Genomic DNA, 17457 nt, shown 5'->3' with positions numbered 1-17457 from the left:
ATAAAGAGTAAAACTGTAATTGGACAATACAGAAGTATCTGTAAATAACTACATAATGAAATAAAATTATCGCAGACACAGTGAAATGTTGATTGAGAGCAGTGTATCTCAAGTGGACCGAGTCCTGAGCGGAAGTAAACAGTGTGCGGCAGCGCAGGTCTGAGATCAGCTCTTATGAGCGCCGCATAGAGACTGAGATCAGCGCTGGTTTCGCTCAACTGATCTCAGATCAGCCCTACAGACGCACACTCGCGCATACACACACACACACACACACACATAGCGCCATTAGCTTCGGTCACACGTGTGTTCGGACCTCAGCTGTATGCCATGAGTTCAGACCGGAGTTAATAGTATTAATAATTGATCATATAACTCATCATCATCATCATGCCGAAGGTGAAGAAGAGTAAAGGCGCTTCGGAGCGCAGCGGCGGCTCTCAGTCTCTAGCCGATCAGATCCTGCAGGGAGATGTGATCCGGTCCAGCGGCCGAGTCAAGAACCGGAGCCGAGCCGAGGAGGAGCAGGAGTATGTGGACGATAAACTGTCCCGAAAGATCCTCCAGCAAGCCCGAATACAACAGGAGGAGCTGCAGACCGAGTTAGGACTCACTCCAGAGACCAAGAAACAACCAACGACTCAACTAGGCGAGTACCTGACCATCACTTACTGATATTAATGATAGACAGACAGATCCTTATATTTATGAGTCTATATAGTCTATAGACAGTCAGGTAAATATTTATGATTGATGGACAGACAGGCAGATATTTACAATTGTTGTTTGAGTTTATATAGTCTATAGTTAGAGATGTTTAGGATAGATAGATATTTATTAGTCTATATAATCTATAGATAGATGATAGACACACAAAGGCATATATCTATAGATGTTTTTGATATATAGACAGATATTTGTGATGTATAGACAAACAGACGGATATTATGATATATATAGACAGCCAGAGATATATATAGACAAACAGATATTTAATATATATATATATATATATATATATATATATATATATATATATATATATATATATATATAAAATATATAGACCGACAGATATTTATTATATAGACAAAGATATTATGATGTATAGACAAACTGACAGATATTTATTAGATAAACAGGTATTTATTAGATATAGAAAAACAGATATTTATGATATATAGACAAATAGATTTTCATGATATATAGACAATTACGATTTATAGACAAACAGACAGGTATTAATGATATAGACAAACATATTTATTATAAACAGACAGATATTATGATATAGGCTGGCAGACACATAGTTATGATATATTGACAAACAGATATTTATGAAATATAGACAAATATATTTTGTATAGACAGACATATTTATGATATAGACAGATTTTTATGAAATCTAGACAGACAGATGTTATGATATATACACAAACAGATGTATATTTATTATATATAGACAGACAGATATTTATGAAATATAGACAAAAAGATATGATGTATAGACAGGCATATTTATGATATAGACAAACATGTTTATAAAATATAGACAGACAGATATTATGATATTCAGACAAACACATATATTTATTGTATATGGACTGGTATGATGTAGACAGATATATATTTATTATACATAGACAAACGGATGGTTATTTATATGTAGACAGATGTTTAATATATAGACAAACAGATATTTATGAAATATAGACAACTCGATATTTATTACATATAGACCGACAGATATTAAGATATATAGACAAACAGATATTTATGAAATATAGACAACTCAATATTTATTATATATAGACCGACAGATATTATGATATATAGACAAACAGATAATTATGAAATATAGACAACTCGATATTTATTATAGACCAACAGATATGATATATAGACAAACAGATATTTATGAAATGGACAAATCGATATTTATTATATGTAGACAGACAGATATTATGATATATAGACAAACAGATATTATGGAAATATAGACAACTCGATATTTATTACATATAGACCGACAGATATTAAGATATATAGACAAACAGATAATTATGAAATATAGACAACTCGATATTTATTATAGACCAACAGATATGATATATAGACAAACAGATATTTATGAAATGGACAAATCGATATTTATTATATGTAGACAGACAGATATTATGATATATAGACAAACAGATATTATGGAAATATAGACAACTTGATATTTATTATATATAGACCGACAGATATTAAGATATATAGACAAACAGATATTTTTGAAATATAGACAACTCGACATTTATTATATATAGACCGACAGATATTATGATATATAGACAAACAGATATTTATGAAATGGACAAATCGATATTTATTATATGTAGACAGACAGATATTATGATATATAGACAAACAGATATTATGGAAATATAGACAACTTGATATTTATTATATATAGACCGACAGATATTAAGATATATAGACAAACAGATATTTTTGAAATATAGACAACTCGACATTTATTATATATAGACCGACAGATATTATGATATATACACAAACAGATATTATTGAAATAGAGACAACTCGATATTTATTCTATATAGCCCGACAGATATTATGATATATAGACAAACAGATATTTTTACAATATAGACAACTCGATATTTATTATATATAGACCGACAGATATTATGATATATAGACAAACAGATATTATTGAAATATAGACAACTCGATATTTATTATATATAGACCGACAGATATTATGATATATAGACAAACAGATATTATTGAAATATAGACAACTCGATATTTATTATATATAGACAGACAGATATTATGATATATAGACAAACAGATATTTTTACAATATAGACAACTCGATATTTATTATATATAGACCGACAGATATTATGATATATAGACAAACAGATATTATTGAAATAGAGACAACTCGATATTATTATATATAGACCGACAGATATTATGATATATAGACAAACAGATATTATTGAAATGGAGACAACTCGATATTTATTATATATAGACCGACAGATATTATGATATATACACAAACAGATATTATTGAAATAGAGACAACTCGATATTTATTATATATAGACCGACAGATATTATGATATATAGACAAACAGATATTTTTACAATATAGACAACTCGATATTTATTATATATAGACCGACAGATATTATGATATATAGACAAACAGATATTATTGAAATAGAGACAACTCGATATTTATTATATATAGACCGACAGATATTATGATATATAGACAAACAGATATTATTGAAATAGAGACAACTCGATATTTATTATATATAGACCGACAGATATTATGATATATAGACAAACAGATATTATTGAAATAGAGACAACTCGATATTTATTATATATAGACCGACAGATATTATGATATATAGACAAACAGATATTATTGAAATGGAGACAACTCGATATTTATTATATATAGACCGACAGATATTATGATATATAGACAAACAGATATTTTTACAATATAGACAACTCGATATTTATTATATATAGACCGACAGATATTATGATATATAGACAAACAGATATTATTGAAATAGAGACAACTCGATATTTATTATATATAGACCGACAGATATTATGATATATAGACAAACAGATATTATTGAAATAGAGACAACTCGATATTTATTATATATAGACCGACAGATATTATGATATATAGACAAACAGATATTATTGAAATGGAGACAACTCGATATTTATTATATATAGACCGACAGATATTATGATATATAGACAAACAGATATTATTGAAATGGAGACAACTCGATATTTATTATATATAGACCGACAGATATTATGATATATAGACAAACAGATATTATTGAAATAGAGACAACTCGATATTTATTATATATAGACCGACAGATATTATGATATATAGACAAACAGATATTATTGAAATAGAGACAACTCGATATTTATTATATATAGACCGACAGATATTATGATATATAGACAAACAGATATTATTGAAATAGAGACAACTCGATATTTATTATATATAGACCGACAGATATTATGATATATAGACAAACAGATATTATTGAAATATAGACAACTCGATATTTATTACATATAGACCGACAGATATTATGATATATAGACAAACAGATATTATTGAAATAGAGACAACTCGATATTTATTACATATAGACCGACAGATATTATGATATATAGACAAACAGATATTACTGAAATATAGACAACTCGATATTTATTATATATAGACCGACAGATATTATGATATATAGACAAACAGATATTATTGAAATAGAGACAACTCGATATTTATTACATATAGACCGACAGATATTATGATATATAGACAAACAGATATTATTGAAATATAGACAACTCGATATTTATTATATGTAGACAGACAGCTATTATGATATATAGACAAACAGATATTATTGAAATAGAGACAACTCGATATTTATTATATATAGACCGACAGATATTATGATATATAGACAAACAGATATTATTGAAATATAGACAACTCGATATTTATTATATATAGACAGACAGCTATTATGATATATAGACAAACAGATATTATTGAAATATAGACAACTCGATATTTATGATATATAGACCGACAGATATTATGATATATAGACAAACAGATATTTTTGTAATATAGACAACTCGATATTTATTATATATAGACAGACAGACAAATTTGTATAATATATAGATGAACAGACATGTAGATATTTGATGTATAGACAGACAGACTGATGTTTATCTAATATAGACCTAGTATATCTGAGCTTATATAGTATTAATATCAAATCATTTCTGTTAGATATTTCTATAATGCAGACAGACAGATTAACAAACCAAATGCTGATTGGTTGTTTCAGGTCCGAGCACACAGGATGAAGAGTCGAATGAAGAGTGGCCAGCGCTGGGTCATGGTGTCCCAGACGAGACGGCTGGTGAAGTGGACGTGGACCCTGAGGACGAGAAGGCCATCGAGATGTTCATGAACAAGAACCCTCCGCTCAGGTGAGCACACACATCCACAGCCGCTTTACGAACATCACCTCACACCATCTAACCGCTAGTGTCTCCGCAGACGCACGCTAGCGGACATCATCATGGAGAAGATCACGGAGAAGCAGACGGAGGTGGGCACCGTGTTGTCGGAGGTGTCCGGACACGCCGCTCCTCAGCTGGACCCGCGAGTGGTGGAGGTCTACAGAGGCGTCAACAAGGTACGAGCATCAGTCTTTAACGTACTTCTCGTCCTCCGCCGGATCTAACGCTCTCAATCCGCAGGTGCTGTCCAAATACCGCAGCGGGAAACTTCCCAAAGCCTTCAAGATCATCCCGGCTCTGTCCAACTGGGAGCAGGTGCTCTACCTCACCGAGCCGGAGGCGTGGACGGCCGCCGCTATGTACCAGGCCACCAGGTCAGAGGTCACAGATTGTCGCTTATGCGCCCATTTGTGTTTTCGTTTGGCTTACGTCGATTGTGTTTGTGCAGGATCTTCTCGTCGAATCTAAAAGAGCGAATGGCCCAGCGCTTCTACAATCTGGTGCTGCTGCCCAGAGTCCGAGACGACATTGCCGAGTTCAAGCGGCTGAACTTTCACCTCTACAGCGCGCTGAAGAAAGCGCTCTATAAACCCGGAGCCTGGTTTAAAGGTGAGCGGCAGCAGAACTGGAGTACATTTATCAATTAATAAGTCCCAATGCATCAGAACAGAGTATCTGCAGTATTTCTAGTTGCGAATAGTGGGTAGATAAGATAGTGGGTATAATAAGGTGGCTCAGAGCTGCTACATCTGGCTTTTAAGCGCCATTGCATCTTTACACTGAAACATGGCTGAGTTAAGGCTGCTCTGTGCCTGCTTGAAATTGAGTGTAGTGACGCAATACCACATAAGAGCCAGATTAAATTAAGAGTTACCATTGCTCTGTAAATGCCTTTATGCCATATGCCATCTCTGAGCAGCATTAAAAGGTTTAAAATATATAGATGGATATAGAAAATGAGTGTGTGTGTGTGTGTGTGTGTGTGTGTGTGTGTGTGTATATATATATATATATATATATATATATATATATATATATACATACATACATACATACATATATACATATACATATTTATAAAATGTACACATACATATAAACGGATATTTACGATATATAGACAACCACACATGTATTTATGATATATAGACAAATATATTTATATGATATATAAAGACAGATATTATGATATATAGACAAACAGGCATATATAGACATGATATGGACAAACATTTATTATTTATTGACAAACAGATATTTTTATGTAGACACAGATATTTGATATATAGACAAACAGATATTTATTATATAGACAAACCAATATTTATTATATATAGATAGACAGATATTTATTTGTAGACACATATTTGATTTGTAGACAGATTATGATATAAAGACAAACCGATATTTATTATATATAGACAAACAGACCTATTATATATTTTATATATATATATATATATAGACAGGCATTTATGATATCGACAAAAATATATTTATTATATATAGACAAACAGATGGATATTTATATGTAGACACAAATATTTTATACATAGACAAATTTTTACGATATATATAGACAAAGCAATATTTATTATATATAGATGGACAGATATTATGATACATAGACGGATAAATATTTATGATACAGACGGATGTGTATTATATATGGACAAATCAATATTTATTATATGAAGACAGACAGATATTTCTGATATACAGACAGACAGATATGTATTATATATTGACAAATAGACAAATATTTATGATATATAGACAAACAGACAGATATGTAGACAGACAGACAAATATTTATGACATATAAACAGACATATTTATGATATATAGACAAACAGACAGATATGTTATTATATATTGACAAACAGACAAATATTTATGATATATAGACAAACAGACAGATATGTAGACAGACAGACAAATATTTATGACATATAAACAGACATATTTATGATATATAGACAAACAGACAGATATGTTATTATATATGGACAAACCAATATTATAGACGGACAGATATTTCTGATATACAGACAGACAGATATGTATTATATATTGACAAACAGACAAATATTTGATATATAGACAAACAGACAGATGTGTATGATATATAGACATATGGATATTTATTGATACTTATTTATGATATATAGATAGACATTTATTATATATAGACAGATATTTTTGATATATAGACAGCTATTAAAATATAGACAAACATTTATTATATATAGACACAGAAATTATGATATATAGACAGAGATATTTATGATATTATAGACAGATGTTTATGATACATAGACAAACAGACAGACAGATATTATGATACAGACAAATATCATGCTATGCGTCTGAAGTGAATCTCTGCAGTATTTCCAGTGGAGATTAGTGGGAAAGTATTGTGTGGTTTTATACCAAATTTGCACAGAAGCACTTCTGAAATGGCACACTTATTAAACAGACTTCTTAATGCTGCTCAGAGGTGCATACATGCATTCACACCGCAATTCCACTTTGATAAGAGGTTCGAAGCTGGCGTAATTTAATCTGGCTTTAATGCTGCGTTGTGTCTTAACATGACATTTTAAACAGGCACAGAGCAGTCTTACCTTGGGGCATCTTTACACAGCTGCTCATTACTTGTTAAAATGATGCAATGCCAAATAAAAGCCAGATTTAATTCTGAGCTCAGCTCACAGAATCAAAGTATATACTTCTCATTGCTCTGTAAATGCATTCATGCCATCTCTAAGCAGCATTAAAAGATGTAAAAAGTGCTTCTGTGCCAAATTTTGCAGTGTAAACTGGCATTTAATGTGTAAAGCCTGACTTATTCGCATATTCCCCATAAACTGAAGGTAGTAGTTTGTGTAAGTAAACACTAGAGGACACCGGTGAGTTTCTCAAGTGTTTAGTTTGAGCTCCGCCAGATCAGATCAGATCTCAGGGTTTATTCTGGTGGAGTTTGGCTCGTGTGACTGATAAACAAACCATTACTGTGGTATCTAACAAATACCAGACAAGAAATTGAGCGAAACTAAACTTCAGAAATGACTGTAATCATGTTATTTTGAACCAAAACCCAGTTATTTATAATTTTAAAAGTGTTTCTGAAGTGGAGGAAGAGTCTCAGTTTTATTCCTCTATAATCAGAACGTTTGTTCTCATTTCATTCACACCGATTTATGCAACATTTCACTCCTAAAAACATGCTGAATGTATTTTCTGATTCATGGAGTGATCCAAATTCCCCTCTTTCTCTCTGATATGACTAAATGACACCTGGCATTTTGAACCTGGTTTCATTCAATGTCTGTGCAGATGAGTGCAAGTTTAATTAGGTTCAACGCTCCTAGAGCTTTCCAACTAGACCCACTGAACTCAGCCCAGCTTTTCAGACTGATCTCACTTACAGTTTTGGAAGATTAAAAATCATCAAAATCCCATAGACTTACATTGACCAATGTTCAGATGATCCAACACTATTCAAACTCCAACTGACAAAATTCAAACTCCAACTGACAAAATTCAAACTCCAACTGACAGAATTCAAATTTAAACCAGAATCCCTTGAGACTAAATCAAGCTTCCCATCTATCAACTATATCTAATCCATTTAACTATCTAGCCTAGCCTAGCAACTACAATCATGCTAGTAACTTGCTTTTCATGCTAGTAGCTTGATAATCATGCTAGACACATGCTAGTAACTTGTCAGTCATGCTAATGTCATGCTAATCATGCTAGACACATGCTAGTAACTTGTCGGTCATGCTAATGACATGTAAATGACGTGCTAATCATGCAAGAAACATGTTATCAACTTGTTAATCATGTTAGAAATATGTTAGAAACTTGCTAATCATGTTAAAACATGCTAACAACTTGGTAGTCAGGTTAGAAATATGTTAGAAACTTGCTAATCATGTTAAAAACAGGTTAACAACTTGCTAATCATGTTAGCAACTTGTTAATTATGCTAGAAACATGTTGGAAACGTGCTAGCAACTTGCTAGTCAGCCTAGAGACATGTAAATGACGTGCTAATCATGCAAGAAACGTTAGAAACTTGCTAATCATGCTAGAAACATGCTAGCAACTTGGCAGTCAGGTTAGAAACATGTTATAAACATGTTAACAACTTGCTAATCATGTTAGCCACTTGCTAGTCAGACTGGAAACATGCTAGTAACTTTTTACTAATGCTAGAAACATGTTAGCAACTTGCTAGTCAGCCTAGAAACATGTTCGCAACTTGTTAGTAATGCTAGAAACATGCTAGTAACTTGTTACTAATGCTAGAAACATGTTAGCAACTTGTTAATAATGATAGAAACATGCTAGTAACTTGTTACTAATGCAAGAAACATGTTAGCAACTTGTTAATAATGCTAGAAACATGCTAGTAACTTGTTACTAATGCTAGAAACATGTTAGCAACTTGTTAATAATGATGATAGAAACATGCTAGTAACTTGTTACTAATGCAAGAAACATGTTAGCAACTTGTTAATAATGCTAGAAACATGTTAGCAAATGAGCTAATAATGTTAGGAACATGATAGCAATTAGATAATAATGCTAAAAACATGCTAGCAACTTGTTAATGTTAGAAACATGTTAGCAACTTGTTAATAATGCTAGAAACATGTTAGCAAATTAGCTAATAATGCTAGAAACATGTTAGCAATTAGATAATGTTAAAAACATGTTAGCAACTTGGTAGTCAGGTTAAAATTTGTTAGAAACTTGCTAATCATGTTGGAAACATGCAGCAAATGATTAATCATGATAGAAACATGTTAGAAACATGCTAGTAACTTGTTAATAATGTTAGAAACATGTTAGCAAATTAGCTAATAATGCTAGAAACATGTTAGCAATTAGCTAATAATGCTAAAAACATGTTAGCAACTTGGCAGTCAGGTTAGAAATATGTTAGAAACTTGCTAATCATGCTAAAAACATGCTAGCAACTTGGTAGTGAGGTTAGAAATATGTTAGAAACTTGCTAATCATGTTGGAAACATGAAGCAAATGATTAATCTTGATAGAAACATGTTAGAAACATGCTAGTAACTTGTTAATGTTAGAAACATGTTAGCAAATTAGCTAATAATGCTAGAAACATGTTAGCAATTAGCTAATAATGCTAAAAACATGTTAGCAACTTGGCAGTCAGGTTAGAAATATGTTAAACTTGCTAATCATGCTAAAAACATGCTAGCAACTTGGTAGTCGGGTTAAAATTTGTTAGAAACTTAATAATCATGTTGGAAACATGCAGCAAATGATTAATCATGATAGAAACATGATAGAAACGTGCTAGTAACTTGCTAGTAATGCTAGAAACATATAAGCAACTTGTTAATCATGTTAGAAACATGCTAGCAACTTGCTAAGGACATGCTAATAATGCAAGTAACATGTTATGCTACAAACATGCTAGAAACTTGCTAATGACATGCTAGTAACTTTCTAATCATGCTAGAAACATGTTAGAATCATGCTAACTACATTCTAATCATGCTAGCAACATGCTAATCATCTAATCTGTCTATATAAAGTTCACAACTTTAAGCTTTTACAGCTGCTAGACTTTCTCAAGCCAACCTAAAGATTGTCTTGACAAACTTTATCTAGTTCGACAGTATGCATGTTTAAAAGGACTTTTTAGGAATGCTTGTAAGACAAATCAACTGTGTTAACCCTGTTCACCTCTACTGTTCTGTGAAACATGAGTAAACAGCGGCCTGTGTGTGTGTTTTCAGGAATCCTGCTGCCGCTGTGTGAGTCTGGCACATGTACTCTGAGAGAAGCCATCATCATCGGCAGCATCCTCACCAGATGCTCCATCCCTGTCCTGCACTCCAGGTCAACAACAGCATCTGATGACATTAAACCACACACAATCTGCAGCTTTGAAAACATTAGTGCTATACACTCTTATCAAGCTTCATGCTTTGTTTATGGGCTCTTAGTGCAACAGTGAAAAAATAATCTTAGATTGTAAGAATAAAGTTGCACAATTTTAGAATAAAGTCAGTTTCAAGAATATAGCCATAGCTATGCTAGAATAAAGCTTCAACAAAATATTATGAGAATAAAGTCAGTTATGAGATTAGGTTTTAGTGATATGACAATAAGAATTTGTAAGAGATTAAATATTAAAATTGCAATATTTTCAGGATAAAGTCAAAATTGTAAAAATGAAGTTGTAGCAATGCTGAAATAAAGCTTTAAGATTAAACTTGCAGTATTTCAATAATAAAGTCAAAATAACGTGAAAAAGTCGTAATGTTACGAGAATTAAACTTGTAATATTTAGAGAATAAATTTAAAATGATGAGAATAAGGTTTTATGTGAAATTTAACTTGTATTATTTTGAGAATAAATTAAAAATTGCATGATAAAGGCAACATTATGAGAATTAAACTTGTAATATTTAGAGAATAAATTCCAAATTATAAAAATAAAGTTGTAGCATTGCAGGAATAAAGTCTTATAGGAGATTAAACTTGCAATATTTCAATAATAAAGTTACAATTATGCGAAAAATTAACAACTAGAAATAAATTTATGTTTAGAGAATAAAATTAAAATGATGAGAACAAAGTCTTGTGTGAAATTAAATTGTAATGTTCTGAGAATAAAGTCAAAATTATAAAAATGAAGTTGTAGCAATGCAGGAATAAAAATTAAACTTGCAACATTTCAATAATAAAGTCAAAATAACGTGAAAAAGTCATACCGTTAAGATAATTCAACTTGTAATATTTAGAGAATAAAATGAAAATGAGAAAAAGTCTTGTGTGAAATTTAAATGTAAAGTTCTGAGAATAAAGTCAAAATTATACAAATGAAGTTGTAGCCATGTAGGAATAAAAATGAAACTTGAAATATTTCAGTAATGAAGTCAAAATTATGTGGAAAAAGTCAACATTACGAGAATTAAACTTGTAGTATCTTGAGAATAAAGTCAGAATTTTAAAAATGAAGTTGTAGCAATGTAGGAATAAAGATCACATTTAAAATATTTCAAAAATAAAGTCAAAATTATGCAAAAATTCATAATGTAATGAGAATTAAACTTGCAATATTTTAAGAATAAAGTCAAAATTGTTAAAATAAAGTTGTAGCAATGCAGAAATAAAGATTAAACTTGCAATATTTTATGAAAAAGTCAAAATTATGAGAATTGAACTTGTAATATTTAGAGAATCGAAGTTTCTAAGAATCTAAATATTAAGAGAATAAAGTCAAAATTATAAAAAATGAATTTGTATAAATGCAGGAATAAAATCTTAAACAAGATTAAACTTGCAATATTTCAATAATGAAGTCAAAATTATGTGAAAAAGTCATAACATTAGAATTAAACTTGTGATATTTAGAGAATTTAAATGATGAGAATAAGGTCTTATGTAAAATTTAACTTGTAATTTTGACTTTGTTCTCAAATATTACATGGAAAAAAGGCAACATTATGAGAATTAAACTTGTAATATTTAGAGAATAAAGTGAAAATTATAAAAAATAAAGTTGTAGCAATGTAGGAATAAAGATTACACTTGAAATATTTCAATAATGAAGTCAAAATTATGTGAAAAAGTCATAACGTTACTAGAATTAAACTTGTGATATTTAGAGAATAAAATTTAAATGATGAGAATAAGGTCTTATGTGAAATTTAACTTGTAATTTTGACTTTATTCTCAAAATATTACAAGTTTAATTCTCATAATGTTGACTTTTTTCCAAATATTACATGGAGAATTATAAAAATAAAGTTGTAGCATTGCAGGGATGTTAAGTTATTAAACTTGCAGTATTTCAGCAATAAAGTCAAAATAATGTGAAAAAGTCTTAAAGTTGAGAATTTAACTTGTAATATTTCAGTAATAAAGTCAAAATAATGTGAAAGTCATAAGTATTAAACTTGTAATAGTTAGAGAATAAAATTAAAATGATGAGAACGAGGTCTTATGTGAGATTTAACTTGTAATATTTTGAGAATAAAGTCAAAACTATGAAAACAAAGTCATAGAGATTTGAGTATAACACCTTATATGAGATTAAACTTGTCAAAGTCAAAATGATGTGGAAAAAGTCGTAACATTACGAGAATTAAACTTAGATTTTGAGAATAAAATGAAAACGATGAGAGCAAAGCAATTTGAAAATGAGGGTTTATACGAGATTTAAACAATATTTTGAGAGAAAAGTCAGCTTCACGAATAAAGATGTAGCATTATAAGATTAAATTTGTAATATTTCAAGAATTAGGAAAAGTTGAAACTACCATAAAGTCATAGTGATACAAGAATAAAGTCTTATGCAAGTTTTAAACTTGTCAAAATTATAAGAATACATCAGTTGGCATAATAACAAGATCAAACTTTATATTGCATGAAAATTTGTAACATTAAGAGAAATGAACTATAATATTCGAAATTTGTACAAGGTTGTTGCAATAACATTTTGAGAATAAAGCAAAATTATAAATCTTGTGATTAAACTTGTAATATTTTCAGAAAAGATTCAAAACATTGTGACTTTTAATCTCAATGCCATATGATAAAGTTATGAGATTAAACATAAAATTGAGATTAAAGTCAAAATTATTGCGTAGCAATATGAGAATCTTATATGAGATTAAACTTGTAATATCTTGAAAATAAAGCTGTAGCATAGTGAGATTACAGTCGTAATATTTAGAGACTTTTGACTTTATTCTCAAACTATTGCAAGTGTAATGTCCACTTTCCAGTGTCTTTATGTGTCTGTAACACTAAACGTTCATGCGTTGCAGCGCTGCCATGCTGAAAATCGCAGAGATGGAGTACAACGGCGCCAACAGCATTTTCCTGCGTCTGCTGCTGGATAAGAAGTACGCTCTGCCCTTCCGCGTGCTGGACGCCCTGGTGGCCCACTTCCTGTCGTTCCGCTCGGACAAACGGACGCTGCCGGTGCTGTGGCATCAGAGCCTGCTGACGCTGGTGCAGCGCTACAAGGCAGATCTGTCCTCCGAACAGAAGGAGGCGCTGCTGGAGCTGCTCCGCTGTCAGACGCATCCGCTCATCTCAGCCGAGATCCGCCGAGAGCTGCACAGCGCCAAACCGCGAGACCTCGAGGACGCCACGCCCGCCATGACCGACGAATGACTTCAATCTCTAGCATTCTGCTGCAATACTCTCACATTTTCTGCGAGTTCGTTTTTTTGGACTAAACTTGGTTAAAACTTGTGTTACAACTTGTGTCTTGAAGTAATAAAATCACCTCATATGAACTCCAGAATGCTTTTTCAATTCATTTTGCTGATGAGCGAAACGGAATGTTCAATATTTATGGTTATTCTAAGGAATGAAAAAGGTAATTTGCAACATTCTATCTCGCGATTCGTTAAAGTTTCAAGAATAAAGTCAAATTGTTACGTCAATAAAGTCGAAATGGTAAGGAAATAGTCAAATGTGAGAATAAAGTCGATATTACGAAAAATAAAGTCGAAATGTTTTGAGAATAAAGTTAAAATGTCTCGAAAATAGTCGAAATGTGAAAATAGAGTTGAAATTACGAGAATATAGTCAATGTTTCGAGAATAAAGTTGAAATTACCAAAAGGTCTAAAAAAGGTCTTTTTTAGAAAGTTAAAATGTTTAAAAAAATAAGGTCGATATGTGAGTATAAAGTCTAAATTACGAAAATAAAGTTGAAATAACGGGAATATAGTCAATGTTTCGAGAATAAAGTTGAAATTACCAAAAGGTCTAAAGGTTTTTTAGAAAGTTAAAATGTTTTAAAAAATAAGGTCGGAATGTGAGTATAAAGTCTAAATTACGTAAAAATAGTTGAAATAATGGGAATATAGTCAATGTTTCGAGAATAACATCAAAATGTTTTAAGAAAAGTCTAAATGTTACGAGGATAAAGTCGAAATGTTTTGCAAATAAAGTCGAAATCTTATGAGAATTTAATCCAAAATGTTTCGAAAATATTTAAAATGTGAGAAAGTAAATTTACAAGAATAAAGTGAAAATTACGAAAATAGTTGTAATATTTTGAGAATAAAGTCAAAATTATAAAAATAAAGAATGCTTTCGAGAAAAGTCTAAATGTTTCGAGAATAGTCAAAATGTGAGAATAAAGTAAAAATTATGAAAATAAAGTTGAAATTGAGAATATAGTCAATATTTCTAGAAAAGTCTAAATGTTTTGTGAAAAGTCAATGTTACGAGAATAAAATCAAAATGTTATGAGAATTCAAAATGTTTCAAAAATAGTTGAAATGTGAGAATAAAATTACGAAAATATAGTTATTTCAATATGTTTTCTAAAGAAAAGTCAAAATGTTTTGAGAATGAAATTGAAATGTTTCAAAAATGTGAGAAAGTGAAATTTATGAAAATAAAGTCAAAATTACAAAAAGTTAAATTTACGAGAATATAGTCAATGTTTTGAGAAGTTTAAATATTTTGAGAATAAAGTCAAAATGTTATGAGAATGAAGTCGAAATGTAAGAATAAAGTAAAAATTACATGTATAAAGTCAAAATTAGGAAAAAGTCTAAATGTTTTGAGAATAAAGTTAAAATGTTTCAGAAATAGTCGAAATGTGAGAATAGAGTTGAAATTATGAGAATATAGTCAATGTTTCGAGAATAAAGTTGAAATTACCAAAAGGTCTAAAGGTTTTGAGAAAGTTAAAATGTTTAATAAAATAAGGTCGGAATGTGAGTATAAAGTAAAAATTACGAAAATAAAGTTAAAATAACGGGAATATAGTCAATGTTTCGAGAATAACATCAAAATGTTTTAAGAAAAGTCTAAATGTTACGAGTATAAAGTCGAAATGTTTTGCAAATAAAGTCGAAATTTTATGAGAATGAAATCCAAAATGTTTCGAAAATATTTGAAATGTGAGAAAGTAAATTTACAAGAATAAAGTGAAAATTACGAAAATAGTTGAAATTGCGAGAAAAGTTTGAATGCTTTCGAGAAAAGTCTAAATGTTTCGAAAATAGTCAAAATGTGAGAATAAAGGGAAAATTATGAAAAAAAGTTGAAATTGAGAATATAGTCAATGTTTCGAGAAAAGTCTAAATGTTTTGTGAAAAGTCAATGTTACGAGAATAAAATCAAAATGTTATGAGAATTAAATCAAAATGTTTCAAAAATAGTTGAAATGTGAGAATAAAATTACGAAAATATAGTTATTTAAATATAAATGTTTTCTAAAGAAAAGTCAAAATGTTTTGAGAATGAAATTGAAATGTTTCAAAAATGTGAGAAAGTGAAATTTACGAAAATAAAGTCAAAATTACAAAAAAGTTAAATTTATGAGAATATAGTCAATGTTTTGAGAAGTTTAAATCATTTGAGAATAAAGTCAAAATGTAATGAGAATGAAGTCGAAATGTAAGAATAAAGTGAAAATTACGAAAAAGAGAATAAAGTTAAAATGTTTCAGAAATAGTCGAAATGTGAGAATAGAGTTGAAATTACGAGAATATAGTCAGTGTTTCGAGAATAACATCAAAATGTTTTAAGAAAAGTCTAAATGTTACGAGGATAAAGTCGAAATGTTTTGCAAATAAAGTCGAAATCTTATGAGAATTTAATCCAAAATGTTTCGAAAATATTTAAAATGTGAGAAAGTAAATTTACAAGAATAAAGTGAAAATTACGAAAATAGTTGTAATATTTTGAGAATAAAGTCAAAATTATAAAAATAAAGAATGCTTTCGAGAAAAGTCTAAATGTTTCGAGAATAGTCAAAATGTGAGAATAAAGTAAAAATTATGAAAATAAAGTTGAAATTGAGAATATAGTCAATATTTCTAGAAAAGTCTAAATGTTTTGTGAAAAGTCAATGTTACGAGAATAAAATCAAAATGTTATGAGAATTAAATCAAAATGTTTCAAAAATAGTTGAAATGTGAGAATAAAATTACGAAAATATAGTTATTTAAATATAAATGTTTTCTAAAGAAAAGTCAAAATGTTTTGAGAATGAAATTGAAATGTTTCAAAAATGTGAGAAAGTGAAATTTACGAAAATAAAGTCAAAATTACAAAAAAGTTAAATTTATGAGAATATAGTCAATGTTTTGAGAAGTTTAAATCATTTGAGAATAAAGTCAAAATGTAATGAGAATGAAGTCGAAATGTAAGAATAAAGTGAAAATTACGAAAAAGAGAATAAAGTTAAAATGTTTCAGAAATAGTCGAAATGTGAGAATAGAGTTGAAATTACGAGAATATAGTCAGTGTTTCGAGAATAACATCAAAATGTTTTAAGAAAAGTCTAAATGTT

At 29.9% G+C, this 17457-nt stretch overlaps 1 protein-coding gene across 1 annotated transcript; it reads left to right on the top strand.

The window, feature by feature from the left end:
• Positions 1-270: 270 nt before the first annotated feature.
• bysl (bystin-like) lies at positions 271-14435 on the top strand. The gene is made up of 7 exons (XM_073844649.1): positions 271-649; positions 4950-5094; positions 5165-5303; positions 5368-5501; positions 5576-5736; positions 10917-11019; positions 13959-14435. The coding sequence occupies exons 1-7, from the start codon at positions 391-393 to the stop codon at positions 14308-14310; spliced, it is 1293 nt and encodes a 430-aa protein (XP_073700750.1). The 5' UTR covers positions 271-390; the 3' UTR covers positions 14311-14435.
• The last annotated feature ends 3022 nt before the right edge of the window (positions 14436-17457 follow it).

This window comes from Garra rufa, chromosome 7 (genome assembly GCF_049309525.1).
Source record: "Garra rufa chromosome 7, GarRuf1.0, whole genome shotgun sequence".
NCBI classification, from domain to species: domain Eukaryota; kingdom Metazoa; phylum Chordata; class Actinopteri; order Cypriniformes; family Cyprinidae; genus Garra; species Garra rufa.
The sequence above is the reverse complement of the archived record's forward strand: the minus strand, read 5'-3'. Positions and strand labels throughout refer to the sequence as shown.

Excerpts from the sequence above, each read along its gene's own strand:
- bysl (XM_073844649.1), top strand. The coding sequence starts at position 391 with ATGCCGAAGGTGAAGAAGAGTAAAGGCGCTTCGGAGCGCAGCGGCGGC. Across the intron at positions 5,095-5,164 it reads AACAAGAACCCTCCGCTCAG|ACGCACGCTAGCGGACATCA; the intron begins GTGAGCACACAC and ends GTGTCTCCGCAG. Across the intron at positions 11,020-13,958 it reads ATCCCTGTCCTGCACTCCAG|CGCTGCCATGCTGAAAATCG; the intron begins GTCAACAACAGC and ends CATGCGTTGCAG.